Here is a 15,815-nt window from a genome sequence, read left to right as displayed (position 1 = left end):
TTACAAATGATAACATTTCTCTGAAGTGCCCAATATGAAGAAAATTAATATTGATCTGCTCAGGATTAAAGTGTTATTCAAAGAAATGTGAAGTGACTAGAAATGACATTGTTTAAAAATACACTGTATCAAGTCCTGCAGCTACAAGTTGTTCAGAGCTGATTAATCTTTAGAATTAATTCATGTTTGAGGATACACATGTACCAGTACACATTTATGTGACATTATTATGAGAAGAAACCGCACAAAGGTCACCTACATGTATCTGTTTCTCCCAAACCACTCTATCTCATCTTCTTGAGAGGAGATGACATATATCTCCATCATTCACACTGACTTGACGGAGGTCCATAAAACTATTTTTCAAACTTATAGGAAGAACAAGTACATGTTCATCATTTGCGCAATTCAATATTTCGGATGTTACATTCACAGCCTACTGACCAACTTGTAACAACACAATACACTAGAGGTTCGCGTTTGTTGTTACAAACGCAGAGTGGTCGGGTAGACAATCATTTTATGAAACACTGTCCAGTTAAGTCATGAATGTTTTTATGTCAGAGCAAAGGATCACGAAATTAAATCCTTTCCAGGACAATCAATTGTTTTTGTTTTAAAAAATACATCTTTAACGGTGCAATTTCAGTAAACATTTTATGTACACATACAAGTTATTTCTGGCTTGATAACATCATTAGTCAAAAACGGGAAGTGAATACTGATTTAGTTCGGAGTGGATGTTCATTGTGAAGTTAAATAATGTATGAACATTTGGAAAATATAAGTGTATGTACATGTATTCATAACATCGAACTTCCTGTTTGATGACGTCACAGTATTTGGAAGCAAAAGGTGAACATTGTAATAGTATCATTATTTGGGCTAAGATATACGACATGGATCAAATGATAGAATTAAATTTCAAATACAATCGTTGGCAAATCCTCATAGAAGTAACTTCTGGTCTGATAACGTCATGAATTTGAAACCTTGCGAAGTTATTTGTGGTTAATCAAAAAATATCAAGGGTCGATTTGGTTAAATTTGAACATACGGTTTTAAAATGAAAGAAAAAAAACACACTATTTTATGTGCCGCTAGGGGGCGCCCTTTTGGATGATGACGTCATCACACTGCTTTTTGAGTCCGACATTCCTCACCAAACACTTTCATAATATGTCTGTAGTAAAATGCTTCTGCTTTTGAGTTACATTAAGTTTTTATTGCACTTCCGGTAACACCGGAAGTAAAGGTCAAGTGGCTTTGTGTCCGGGAACATGAAATGTTTCTCACGGCATAGTCTACAACCTCACGAAAAAATGAACACGATACTCTATTTAGTTCAAAAGATATAACGCAAACTATTTTGTCAAAATTTGCCCTTAAATCGCTTGTAATTTAATACCTGATGACGTCATGATGACGTAACAAAATTTATTGCATTTTCGTAACATGGTAAAAGTTCACACAAGGTTTTGTGATCATACCATAAACAGTTCGGAAGAAATTTTGCTTTGTTTTGATTTCAGGCTAACGTGTTCATTTTGAATTCACCTAACTTTGACCTTCCGGTAGACCCGGAAGTAAAGGTCAAGCGAGTTTACGTGCACAACAAAAAATGTTTAGCAATTAATGGTCTATCTGATTACAGATTACAAACATCATTGATTACTTAGTTCAAGAGTAATAGTTGAAAGTAATTGGTGATTTTTTCAGCTAAAATCGCTTTTAATTTGACACCTGATGACGTAAACGTGACGTCAGAGTAATATGCACCACTTCGGATGAGGGTCGATATTTATTGAAAGTTACAAGTTCATACCACATACCGTTTAGGAGAAAACCTGCGGAGAAGTATTGTGCGGAACAATAACAGAGTGGTCGGGTTGTGCCCGACCACTCAAATATTAAAATACTTGCTGTGAATGCAAATTTGATACATTTGGCACATCTCTAGCTTAGCCTGCTTAGGCCTTATTGTATAACATGACATGGTAAATGTAGTGTAAGCTGAATTAATAAATGAGATATACATGTAAGCACTCTAAATGACCATTCCGGATGTTGCAGCATTTTGACATTGGTTTTGACGTTCAGTACACATTAATAAAAAAAAGTCTCTGAAGCTTCTTGCAATAATTAGTTGTAGCTTCACTCTATAAAACACCAATGACATCATTACAAAAAGCTACTTTGATGTTATGCAAACATCATATTTTTGTTGTTACTGACAATGACATTACATTATAATGTTACAGACGTTACATTTGGCACATCTCTAGCTTAGCCTGCTTAGGCCTTATTGTATAACATGACATGGTAAATGTAGTGTAAGCTGAATTAATAAATGAGATATACATGTAAGCACTCTAAATGACCATTCCGGATGTTGCAGCATTTTGACATTGGTTTTGACGTTCAGTACACATTAATAAAAAAAAGTCTCTGAAGCTTCTTGCAATAATTAGTTGTAGCTTCACTCTATAAAACACCAATGACATCATTACAAAAAGCTACTTTGATGTTATGCAAACATCATATTTTTGTTGTTACTGACAATGACATTACATTATAATGTTACAGACGTTACCTGTCTGAAATCAACTTCACACACGATTACAAACGTACCGGATTATGGCATTATAGTTCTGTGTGTTGTTTTCATAAAATACGAACCTTTCTCTCTTCTTTAAAAACAAAAATTCACAAAAACATCTGCATTTTGCATGTGAAAACAAGATGCTATAATGACTCCATAAAATCTGGAACTTTAGCCCCAAACCATTTTTTGAACCCCCATAAAAAAATTTTTGTTTTACTTCATTCCATCTCACTGGCACACCACTCAAATAAAAGGTCTTATTGTCCCCTTTAATTTGATATCACATTTGTGGTTGTGATGCTTGTAGTTCTGAAGGTTTGTATAAATTTTCCACTGGAATTGCCCATTTTCTTATTATTTATAATCAAATTTTAGGCCTATGTAATCAATAAAATTAGGCCTAAAGGGCAATCAATGATAAAAATCTCAAAATATTTCTTTTTTTACAGAGTCAAATAACGTCTTTACACCGCAGCATGTTTGCACTCAAGTTAGGTTTAAGTATAGCTTTGGGGAGACAGTCCAGCAAACAGAAGACACAGTATAGTCAGATGTAGCACAAGATATTGGACCTTGCAGTTCTAAATGTGTAGTGGGGTTGAAAATTGAAGGCATTAGCAGTATCTATTGATTTGTGCTGAACAGCCTGCGGTGAATTGTACAGCTGAGAATGCAGAGTATTAGGCTGTGATATATGCATAGTCACACTGCCTGAACTCCAACATGATTCCCTCCACTGATACATCTTCAAATGTGTTTATTATCCACCTTACAGAGTTACGGACAGACTTAACCTCTGTGCATTCCACATTCTCTTTCCAGAATGGCCCTCCGGTATCCCAGTATATTTCACGTTAATCCTCACAGATAAATGTGAGCTGCAGTAAGTTCCTTGTACAGCTGATACACATGCAAAGAGTTCTTGTAATTCATACATGTACATGAACATCATGTACATGTACATCTACATGTATATGTACATCATGAACATGTGTATGTACATTTATCTTCAAGTAAACTTGAATCCTCGATCCTGATTGGTCGATCCATGGCAACAAGCCATGATATAACCATGTAGCACGGCCTCGGTCCATACCGCACTCCGCGTATTCCGCTGTTCCAAGATGCGAGTGACATTCCAGCTGCATACGCTAAACTGCTGAATGTCCGTGTAGGGCGTGCTCATTTGCTTGAAGATAAATTTGTTATCACGCTCGCGCTTGTGGAACACGGAAAATGTAGAGCGTCTGTGTCCCACAGACGCACTACATTATTCCGTGTTCCACTCGCACTCGCGGGATAACTTATAGTACCGGTATCTGGCTCCAATATGTTCCAATTATATTGCATTGATGCCCTAACCAATGACAATGATATGCCTGTCCCATTATAATGTCAAGTAAGTCAATATGTACACTCATGCATTGCAGAGTAGACAGGAAAGGTGTTAACAGCAGTCTCCTTCACTTAGCCTAATCCACACTCAGTCCTGTCTATCATCTGTCACACTCCAATCTCAGCATTGACACGTTATTCAGCCCAAGGGATCAGTACATGTAGTTGTAGAATGGATTCCAAGAGGGAATCTCCAGTACTCTGAACACTACATGTATTTATATGCATCATATAGGCCCAACAAACAGGTTTGCTAATTGCGAACACATTAGACAGTGCTGCATTGTTTATGATGACTGTACTATGGCGATATTTTTTGCAACAAAAAATTGGAAGGGAATGAACAAAAATATTGTAAACTACCGGTATCATTCAAGGAACTGATTATCAGTAACTCCAAAAGGGAAATCAGACACCATATGTCTGAGAATAATATCACAATTCAGGGTAGCACGTACACAGACAGTTTGCGGGTAAGGACACATGCGCGCTTTGTGCCAAATTGCAGTTGATTACCCAGAGGGCCTTGCAGGGCCAGAGAAATTGCCGCACTTGAATCAGGATAATTGAGAGCAATTTAATTAAAGGACCTGTAAGGTGCAGCACAAAAGATACACCCATGGCTATCAGAAAAGAATCCAGGCAAGGCAACTCACAAAGGGGCCGATGTACTTGTACTTATACAGGCCAAAGGGAGAATACAGAATAAGCTGGGTTTGCATACCAATCAGCTACAGTTTCCATTTGAAAATATGCACAACTCTACTGATGGTAATTGTCCTCAACATAAACAATGAAACCAAGAAAAAATTAATCTGACCTGAAGACACATAAGAAAACGCTGACAGTACCATGCTTGCCTGCTTCCTGTTTTCCACAAGAAAATTATGATCTTGAAATAGGGCTGTTCCATCTGCTTTCCTGCAGTCATCTATCATCTGAAATTTAATGAGTTTAAGCAGAGTGGAATGCCTACAATCTGACTGTCTCCAAGGTCAGTCATTTTATTCCATTAATATCTGTGACTCCTTCCAGGGCTTTTACCCATGTCCTCTACTCAACCCTCTTGATACGATCCAATTCCAGTTATTTGGTACAATTCTCAATAACAGTCTCTAAGTAAAGTGTTTGTGTCCATTGCTTTTAGAAGTGTATGGTGAATCTTATAAATTGCAAAGTCACCTACCTCGTTTTGGTTATTCCACTTATTAACAAAATCACTCAAAGTAAAGAGAATCATGCAATTGTGCCCACCGGAGCATCATTCCTCATGGGAGTGACCACAGGTAGGAAGCCTATTGATTTCATGCCATTTAGATGGTGTGTTTTCAGTCAAGTTATCTAAATATTGTCTAAATACAGGCCCTTGTGCCTAGGGCCATCTAACAGTATGCATAAAAGGATAAGCCTGGCTAGAAATCACTTGGGGCAGCAATGCCAATATACTTGACAGGTGTCCTAGTTCCTTAGTGCACATAGGTCTAGGACAAAAGTTGAGTCTTGAAGGGGAATCCCACAGCAAGCTGTGCCTTCACTCTCAGCAGACTCATTTAACACATGAATGAGAATTCTTCCACATTGTCAACTCTTATCAAGGATGGAGTATCTCTGAAGTAAAGAGAAGTAAATTTGGGCTTCAGAGAGAACTCCTTTCCTCAAAGAAATCATGCCCCACTCAACATCAATTTCAAAGCCTTCCTTATCAGGCCTACTTTTTCATTATTAAATCCAAGCTCCCAATACAGGTACAATTAAGTAATTTCTGTTGATATTAATTCATTAATCATTTTTTTATTTCCATGCTCCTGAATTTTCTAAAAATGTAGGCCTAAGTGATTCCCTGGGTTTGAAATTAACTGCTGTTCACTGGCCAAAGACTAGAGGATAATGGCAGCTATAGGGCCATGTATCTGCTAAAACTAGAGGTCCACCTGTCCACCTGTCCACCTGTCCAGCATGAGATACACCCAAAAACAAATGTATATGAGATACCGATACATACCCCCAAAAAATTAAAAACAATTGTGTGTGGAGGTTCATTGAACCAACTTCAAATATGGTACTTCCCCCCCCCCAAAAAAAAATGATCGTCAAGTTTTACTTTGCAAGTGGTGAAAGCACATGCAGCAATACAGATGAAAATGACTAGAACAATAATAGAAGACCAGAAACTATAGTCCACAGCACAGGGGCCCGCATGAAGATAGCAATATGATACCAAATGTACATGTTTGAACTTTGACAACGTAGATATATCATGCAAACATCATTGTAAACAATCAAAAATAAAGATTTCTGCAAGTTAACTCCCAAAATGCAAGCAGCAGTAAGGTGTGTATTACTGATAATTGATTGGCCCATTTGACACCTCCCTGTCATGCCTGTGTTTGGGGAATATTTCACATCTTCCTTGATTGCGCAAAACCGCCTGGTTGTAATATAAGCTGAAATGGTGACATTTAAATGTCACACCTGGATTCTCAGCAATCATTAGCAGATATCAGACCAGGAGGACATACACAGAGAGCTAATTACCTGAAATCTGAATATTTCATCATGTGCTTCACACATGACTAGCCATATGCTCTACCCATGCACATGTACATGTATACATGTACCTTACAAGTTATTCAATTTGCCGTAATAAGATTTTAAAGTAATCTGAATGGTGATATCAATGTTGGGGATCTAGCTGGCATTCTTATTGTCAGATCAAGAACTACGTAGTTGCACTGTAAATGGATAACCAATTATTGGACAAGAGGATGCTGCAATTAAATTAAATGCACATTAGAGGTAGTAATCCTTGTCGGTTAGAAAATCACCTGCTTATAAAATATCTCTTTTGAGCACTATGAAAGTGTAAATAGGTACACTTTGATCTTTCTTATTTGAAACATTGGCAAATACTAAATACTGCAAGAAGGAAATTCAATCTTCACTCTAATAATTTCATTTAATTTGACTGAGTTTTTCACGTTGATAATTTGTGGGATGACAGACAACACATTCAAATGGCCACAATATGAAGTACGGACATCTGTCACTGCAGGTACACTATAAATCAGTGCTGGCATTCAGCAGTCCCTATTGCATGGAACTGATATTCTCAAACCATAAACCATTTCACATCTGCTCAACATTAAAGGCAGCAGAAATTTGTATCATATCCTGAATGCTCCAATACTAAAAACTGATGAGACTACTAAGTATAGCCCTGCTCTATAGCCACATTGGCTGCGAGGCCAGCTGAAATAGCTATGAATTTACACAGACACTTTAACTGGCTGACGACACTGGTTGTGAGTTTCTCCAGCAAAACTCACAAAGGAAAGCTACATGTATGTATCATTCTAGATGGGTACATGTATAATGCTACAAGTACATGTACATGTACAGCACGAGTTTAAAAAAAAATGTCCTTTTGGATAAGTTTTTGTATCCCACAAAAACGTGGCCTTGAATGCAAGGCTCCGCTGTATTCAGCAACGTGAGATTTTCGCTGGCCAGGAATGGTATTACCCACTCTGCAATACCGCGGTACCCGATCCGTCACATGCACAAAGCCTGCAGTGCATACGTACGTACACACTGTCGTAATATTGTACGCCCACACGCACCGCCCGTACGTGAGAGTCCAGCCCGTACTCCGTAGGAGCAAAGCCTTGATTATTCTGTCACTTCTAGGTTGTATGTTTTTCTTTACTTTGCATCACAAATCTCAGGCAAATGGGGGGGGGGTGAGAGGATACGGAAATTATCCAGCATGAATACATACATGTACTCCTCATCGGCCAATTACGCTACAGATCAATGATTGTTGGTTTGGTCACCCAACATCAGCGCGAACCAAGACATGTTTTTAAACAGCATGGCGCGTCCAATCAAACGCCAATCAGATCTGTCTGATCGTAAGCAGCTCATTCTAGTTATTATAACAATTGAATCAAGGCTATGGTCCTGTAGGACCACGGGTAGTACTGTACATGTACTGTGTGCATGCAATGTGGGCCAGGGTTCGTAGTTCGATATGACGGATAGGAGTTCGTCGTGTGTGTGGACTTGTGAGCCTGGTATGGCCATCGATGCCTGTATGCTGATCACACACAGCGGTGTATTCAAGGCTAACAAAAACGGGAAAGGTTACTAGTTTTTTCTTCAGCCAACATTTGGTCTGGGTATTGACCACATTCAGTACAAGTTTCACTGATATTCATCCATGCATGCAAAGGATACAGGCCTTTCTTTAAGACTACCCCAAAACACTACCAACACAATTATGTTTCCTAATATTTTAAGGGGGTATTTAACATTATTTAATGGCGCAAACAAGCGGTACGGTACTGCAAGGAGCGGGTGTACCACATTGTGCCCAACACCCTGCAGGAACTTCTCCAACAAATTACTGTTGAAATCCAAGCCCTCAGAAGAACACGGATGGTCCGCAGAGCTATTGCAGACATGAGGACATATGGGCACAACTATGCATTGATCTTAACGACAGACAGATGGAAGGTCGATCAGCAGGAGAGTGAAAATGTGAACCTTATCCGTAATTCAGTTTCAAGTTCAGTAAAGGTAATTCCATTTAATTGATGTCCTATTCTGTAGTTCTATTTATTTCCATCATCATCCTGAGGCCCGTTGTTGCCATTGTGTTGATAGCAAAAGGCCTATTCTGAACATTGTGTTGGTAGTGTTTTGGGGCAGTCACAAAGAAAGGCCTGTAGGCCTATTCTTTTCATGCATGGCTGAATATCAGTGAAACTTTTACTGACTGTGGTCAATACCCAGACCAAATGTTGGCTGAAGAGAAAATAACAGCGTTTTTGATGTTGAAACCCATGCAGTTACCATCCGGAAACCATTAACCTTTAACTCACCACTGTGACCTTGACTTTTGACCTTTTGACCTCAAAACCAATCCCAACTTGCCTGTACCCAAGGGCAACCCCTTTCCGAAGTCAGACTCCAAAATCTCAGGAGTAAAAGAAATTGTTAACTTTTTCTAGGGACATTTGTTTTGACTCACCCTGTATATGCCAAGATCATTGAAAACAATGTTTGCTGTAAACAAACCAAAAAGGTAGATTCTGAAAGGAGCAGCACCACAGCAGGTGAGGGATCTAAACAGAATTTAAAAGGGGCTCCCCAACCCCACGGTGATTCACACACAACAATCAACCTATAACCAATTTATGTTAAACCAACAGGTGAGGCTTTAAAGATATATTATTAGTTGTATGATCAAGCCTCACATGTATGTAACAATTGTGAAATATTAATTTGGATTAAACCAGACTTACTTTCTGACAAACATTACAAAGCCAATGCAGTGAGTGACAGAGTGGCACTTTGATCACCTTCCACTTCTACATGTACTTATCCAGGTTCAAATGTTCCCACAGTGAGATGGTCACTGATTAACGGTTTCAATCTTTATAATGATAATAACAATAATAATCGGCATTTAAGAACACTTTTATTAGTTATCTTAATCACAGCGATTACAAATAATCAACAAGTAAAGTAAATAATTAAAGTAAATTAATTGATAAACACAGGTGCAGCTGATAAAAGAATTGATTATTGGTGGAACAGATGGGTTTTGATCATTTTCCTGAATTGTTCAAGCGATTAACTAACAAATACAAAGACTTTCACATGATGTTTGTGTGTGTGCATCTCATGTTGACACATGGAACATTGATCTTGGCATTGCAGCATACAAAAATTGAACACGATGAATCGTTACATGTACCGGTATACCTGTAGTCTCCATTGTCTCCTCTTGAGGGATTCTTGGTTATGCATATAGCACACTGTAGCTCAATGCCATTCAGAACTAAAATAATAGATGTACTAAACATAATTTGATTTACCTCATGATGTATGGTCATATTTAACAATTATTGTAAACGCTTTGGAGCAATCATGGGCTTCTTGGCTGTTTCGCACTGATTAGACACAACTTTGTAACATCTCCATGTACCTTTCTCACAAAAATGCTATTTTTTTTGCAGTGTTAAATGTATGCATAGTACATTTCAATTGCACAAACAAGATTTAGCACAACCGAGATTCAAGGGGGGGGGGGGGGATAAAGGGGGACGTTCCAGGAACAAGCACAGTGATTAAATACTGTTGTTAAACATGTAATACAATTAATATTGCATTTATTCACACATGAATAATTTACGACAACAGTGTTTCTTAGTAAAACAAAAAAGGCCAATCAAAACAAGAATACAGATCTGTAACTGAGTCCCCTGGGTTAAGCAATGTATATTCTCATAATAATCCAGAATGCTTGCCAAATTATTAGATATAGGACTGGCCCCACAGAGACACACTCAAGAGCTTCCATTATACGTATATATATATGAAGGTCATCATAATAAAGATACTTAATGTTAGCTAATTAATTGATCCTATTCATCGCATTTCCAACCGCCTAACCCTTGCTCTCAAGTAGGAAACAGACTACCTGAAAATTGCAGTGCGTCCTAGCTCTATGCTTTAAAGGAGACCCTGATATCATCTTAACCTTTTTGTGTTATACTAGGAGTAATCTGTGTACACATGTATATATGTAATTTTGTTGGACAATTTTAAATCAAACATTGATGTTTGGCATTCACTAAACCTTGGAACAGACTTCTAACATCCGACCATACTACTGATCCTGAATGGACAGGAATACACACTAATTTGATCCATCGATTGATTGTAAAGCTGAAGAACTGAATGATGGTCACACATTCATTTTTGACTGATTTCATTGTACAATATATTTTTTTTTACTACCTAATATTTAAGAAATTAAGTCTTTTGCTGCCCTTGTAAAGTTTATATTGTTAATGTTTTAAAGCAGTGTACGTGTAAATGTTCTGTACAATTCCGCTTCTGGCGGCGAAAAAAACATAATAATAAACCAGTAAAACTTAAAAATTGTTCATTCACAAACTACATGTATTGTAGTGTGACCATTTACTACTGGCTGACTTTACACGTAAGTACATACAATGTAATGTACTCACTTTCAAAATGCTCTCTCCCTAATTTTGAAGAGGAATCTTTTAATAAATTATGAATTTAGTAAATTCATTTATTTGTAGCGAAGATACTCTTTTGATTGGTGACATTGTTGTCCACTGCGCACTTTAAAATAAACCACTAGGAGAGAAATCAAGAAAAGTTTCACACAAACGGTGATTTGTTTGGGTTTTGGGTTTTGTTTTTTTTACAGTGTGCACTGTACATCTACCGGTATATTGAAAACAGTTACAGTGCAGTGAATCCAAATCCACAATTCAAGCAAACACAAGAGGGCTAACCAAGGTTCCCTGTCAGAAACAACAAATGAGACTAACTGGAGAGGATTACAGATGTGGGAGGTTTAAATGCTCAACAACCCCTGGCAACACCACACTGCTGATCCCTATGTGCCCAGTGGCAAGGTATGCCCAGGATCATTTAGTAGAGCCCCTTAGGAAGGCTAAATTATGCAAATACTCACAACAACAACGGAAACACTTGAGGTGAAAATACTCATTTTGTACTCGCAGCACTTCACCAGAGCATGGTTTGCGACAGCCTCGACATGTTACTTTCTTCTTCTGACCTATGAACAAGAGAGATGGAGAAAAAGAATTGCATTTACTGAAATGTAATGCATTGAAATTTGAAATTCATCAGAAACCTTTAGAAACTGTGTGAAAATTAAGTGAACTTACTACATTGAAAATGCAGAACTTATTTTTGGGTTGTACAATGTAATAAGGGTTTTAATCAACATGGGTAATTATACAACATTACACATCTGTGATGATTGAAATCCCTATGGATGTAAAACGCATCTAATGAAGTGAAGGCCTTTAATTCTGGAAGCTGTCTAGCCATAGAAGTATTTAACCAGGCTAAATTTGCCAACGCAACTGCTATTTCCAGTAGTCCTGTGTGGTGCCATCCATGAAATATAAGGAACAATGGAATTCTACTAAATCAACAGGCACATAATGACATTGCTTGCATTCATAGAAAATTCACAATGAAATAGGCCCTGAACGTACAATTTTGAGGCTTACAATTTACAAACTTGATCCAGTCATTGAGACTTATTCACACATACATGTATACAAAGCTGTTCAATCATCAGATATTCAACAGAATGCCAGAAAAGTAATTTTAAACAGAATAAGCATGCACTACTGGTACTTGCTAGAAAACATTTACAAACTCCCTTTCAAAATACATGTACATGCACGTACCGGTATCAAACAAATCTGATATTTAATTACAAAAAAATAGAAGCCTACTGGCAAATGACATTTGAAGTTGAACAAGTTGAAATTTCATTCAAAGTGTACACCTGCCAACATCCACATGGCCTTAATGATAAATGCTTCAATTTAATTAGAAATAACATGAATAATATGGTATAAATAAACCTACCAAAATGCTTGTTCACAATTATGGATGACAGTGCTAAAACAGCAAATGAAGCAAATTACAGTTGTTGATCATGGTAATAAAAATCAACACAATTTTGACTTTGGAAAGTCTACAAATGTACATGTACATGTACAACAAATTGTAATATTAATTACAGAGTGCAATCCAATAACACATGAAAGCTAGAAAGCACACTTTATTCTTCAGATGCTTGGCGCAGCAAGATAAGGTTTTGACCTTTAGTTGTATCTTGATCTTGAGATGATTTCGTTTTTTGCTGCTTGTTCAACGTTAAACAGCATTAATTAAGGTGGTAATAAACTTCAGTTTATTACCTTTTTCCTTCCACTTGTTCAATACAAAGAAATTACATGGTTTATCTCAGACAGTGCTATTAAGGTTTTAGTCAGCGACCTCATTCCTTCCATAGGGGCTCTGCAGAAATTCACCTACTCCAAAAAGTTATCATATCAAGAACATCTTACATGTATATGTCCACAACAATTTCATAAACATTTGTCACATTGAAAAAAAAAAGTTTAAAATCCCCCAAAACCTTTTACTCCAACTTAAAAGCAATTCAAGAACTGAGCCAGCCTCTGTAAAACCTTACCAATACAGAAACCATGAAGACTACCCAAGAAATGCAACACAATTTGTTTCATTTCACACGTCAACTCACCCTTGGGAATCGTCACTGTCTTGATATAAAACTCATTCCAAATGACAGATGCTTTAGTCACCACCAAAAATGCAGCCATCAAGTATTCCTACAAGTGCAAATATCCAGCGGACTTCAGCAAGTAAATCTCTGTGTCTGTCCCTGTCTCCGTGTTGAGTGTCACCAACACACTCCACTCCGAGTCTTACAGGTAAAGTGTCTGTGAGTGCTTTATCAATCTAGCACACTGGGATGGGTTCCGTCACAACCCCCGATTTATGGCTTATTACATATTCCTTTACACTGGGATGCCGTTTATTACTACAGTGCCTTGGTTTGCCTGGGCGATTTATAATGACTAAAAGATACAATATTACCGTGACAATCTGGGTTTCAATTTACAGCACCAGCGTATAGTACATGTAGTTGGAAGACACCAGAAGGCTACAGTGCCTATACAGTGACGGCCCGTCATTATTATGCTGCTTTCCCATGCGTACCCTGGCTTCCTCTCTGGCTAGCTATACAATAATTCAAGAATCATTCTTGAAGCTTTAAGGCATACATATAGTCATTTGCATTTACCCCCAAAAGTAACCTAACAAATATCCAAAAGCTTTCCTTGATTAAAGATCGTACTGGTATGTACAGTTTAATACATTCTTTTTTTATTATATTTCTCAGCTACATGGGGTACTTTCTGTGGAATATTTTGGGATTTTTGTTTTGTTTGTATTTTGTTTGTTTGTATTTTGTTTGTATTTTGTTTGTTGAGGTCAAATAAATGATACTAAATGATTAGAAGCAGACATGACAAGAAATGGCCTGGAAATGACAAGAGAAAACCAGCTGGTTTGAGGAAAAACAGCCTACGTTTGTTTGTTGTAATAATTCAAGCTTGTTGGAAAACAAATCTGCTATATTTTTCTGTTATGATCACCTATTTTACAGAACTCTGCTAGAAAACTGCTAAAATTTTCATTCTGCTAGATTTAGTTTTTTTGTTTTCCCAAAAAATCTGTCAGATATAATAGCAGAAATCTGCTAAAACGGTCACCCTGCTGCCTGTACTTAATTTACTTTTGGTCACAACTGAACATAAATTGAAGATGGATGTGAACTGGTAAGTGTGACACAATTAACCAGTCCATCAGCAGCACAATCCCAATCCAAAGGCCCACTCAAGCTGAATTAGTTTAATCTACCATTTGACCCCTGATGGGTTGGACATTGACACAACTCTAGAAATATTATAACTGCAAAAGACAAGCTTAATATGTACATGTATGCCAGTACATGTCCATGTATGTGATGAATAAGACCATATGGAGTACCTGGATAGTCTCAAAAGTCCATGTGTGATACACAATCATCCCATAATTGTTAAAGCTTGTAAATGACCTAAAGAAGAACATGTACCTGTACAACGAAAATAGATCAATCCACAGGTGGGCCACTATATACAGTAGGCAGTTAAGCAGTGGGACACCATGAAGCGGCAACCCATAATGACCACCAGTCACAATTTACCACTGCTCTGGTGTCCATGAAATGATGACCACTTAACAATTCAATCAATCGCAGTGTCAGAAGAAAAAAATTATTAAAGCTTTCAAACTTATGGTCTAACACATGTACATTAAATACTTTGTTGACACAAAATGAAAGGGTATAATTTGCATTTTTTCCTTTCTTTCGTGACTCGAAAGTTAATTAAATTCCACTTTTTTATGTACATGCAAAAAATTAAATTGAATGTTTTTTTTACACACACGTTTCAGCATGATTTTCTTTGCACAACACAATCAATTTGCAGCACTGGAGTAAATCATCATTTGGCCAGCTTTTGCTTTTTTTCTCTCAAACCTTTCAGCATCTGAAAGTGATAGCAGAAAATTGATTTGCAATTCACTCTACCAATAAAACAGCTATGCTGAAAGCATTTACACCAGCAATAAAATTGATTTATGCAAGCACTGTATGGGCTTTGCTTGTTACCAGAATCTGATTTCCCAAAGGAAGTGGCACAAACAGACAACAACACAGGGCACAAGTTACAACTGCACGTGCACTGCAAACAATTCTGCCAAAAGTAATTGGGAAAAAATTCTTGGTCTATTTCCAGTGAAATGAGGGAATAAAATTAATGACCTGTGAACAGATTTCCCTGCAAGATTAACTAAGCATGAAGATGGGGTTAATTCAGTCATGATGATTAAATCAACAAATGTTTGGAATTTTGTTCACGTTCATATAACAGATACCTTTCGGCCTGCTCTGCTATGATACACTGCAATTATGGAAGAGTGTTATACTGTATTTAGATGCATGTCAACCACATGTTTTTAAAACGAAAATATTTAAATATTTGAAACACTTTGAGTAATCAAGCATCAAATCTATAGTGAGCAACTACTTTTCCAAATTAAATGGTACTGAAGAATGCATCAGTGTTACCGTCACCAAAGTTGTTTTTGACGATTAGTGAAAATGTTTACAAGTATTTACCCAGACTTTAAAATTTCAATTACTAAAAGAAACTCCATGTATGATATTACAAACATGTATATTACCAACACTCAAAATTCCAAGATGATAATATGTACCATTTGATAGACACCTGTGTCCAAACATGACTGTCATTATGGATATTAGGCATGTACATACACTGTACATGTACAATGTACCAGTACATGTATG

The 15,815-nt window shown here is 37.2% G+C and overlaps 1 protein-coding gene across 7 annotated transcripts in view; it reads right to left on the bottom strand.

Annotated features, from left to right (window-relative positions):
• LOC119734860 (actin-binding LIM protein 3-like) overlaps positions 1-13,516 on the bottom strand; it is a 73,137-nt gene extending 59,621 nt beyond the window's left edge. For 2 of the 7 annotated variants that reach the window (XM_038208462.1, XM_038208470.1), the window contains exons 1-2: positions 13,137-13,515; positions 11,520-11,624 (exon numbers count right to left, since the gene is read on the bottom strand). In XM_038208462.1, the coding sequence (XP_038064390.1) occupies positions 11,520-11,624; positions 13,137-13,215 (184 nt within the window). In that variant the 5' untranslated portion in view covers positions 13,216-13,515. Of the gene's footprint in view, positions 1-11,519; positions 11,625-13,136 lie in introns of all 7 variants that reach the window. The other 5 variants (XM_038208487.1, XM_038208514.1, XM_038208479.1 and 2 more) reach the window with 4 other exon arrangements.
• Positions 13,517-15,815: the final 2,299 nt, after the last annotated feature.

This window comes from Patiria miniata, unplaced genomic scaffold (assembly GCF_015706575.1).
Source record: "Patiria miniata isolate m_02_andy unplaced genomic scaffold, ASM1570657v1 HiC_scaffold_10, whole genome shotgun sequence".
NCBI classification, from domain to species: domain Eukaryota; kingdom Metazoa; phylum Echinodermata; class Asteroidea; order Valvatida; family Asterinidae; genus Patiria; species Patiria miniata.
The sequence above is the reverse complement of the archived record's forward strand: the minus strand, read 5'-3'. Positions and strand labels throughout refer to the sequence as shown.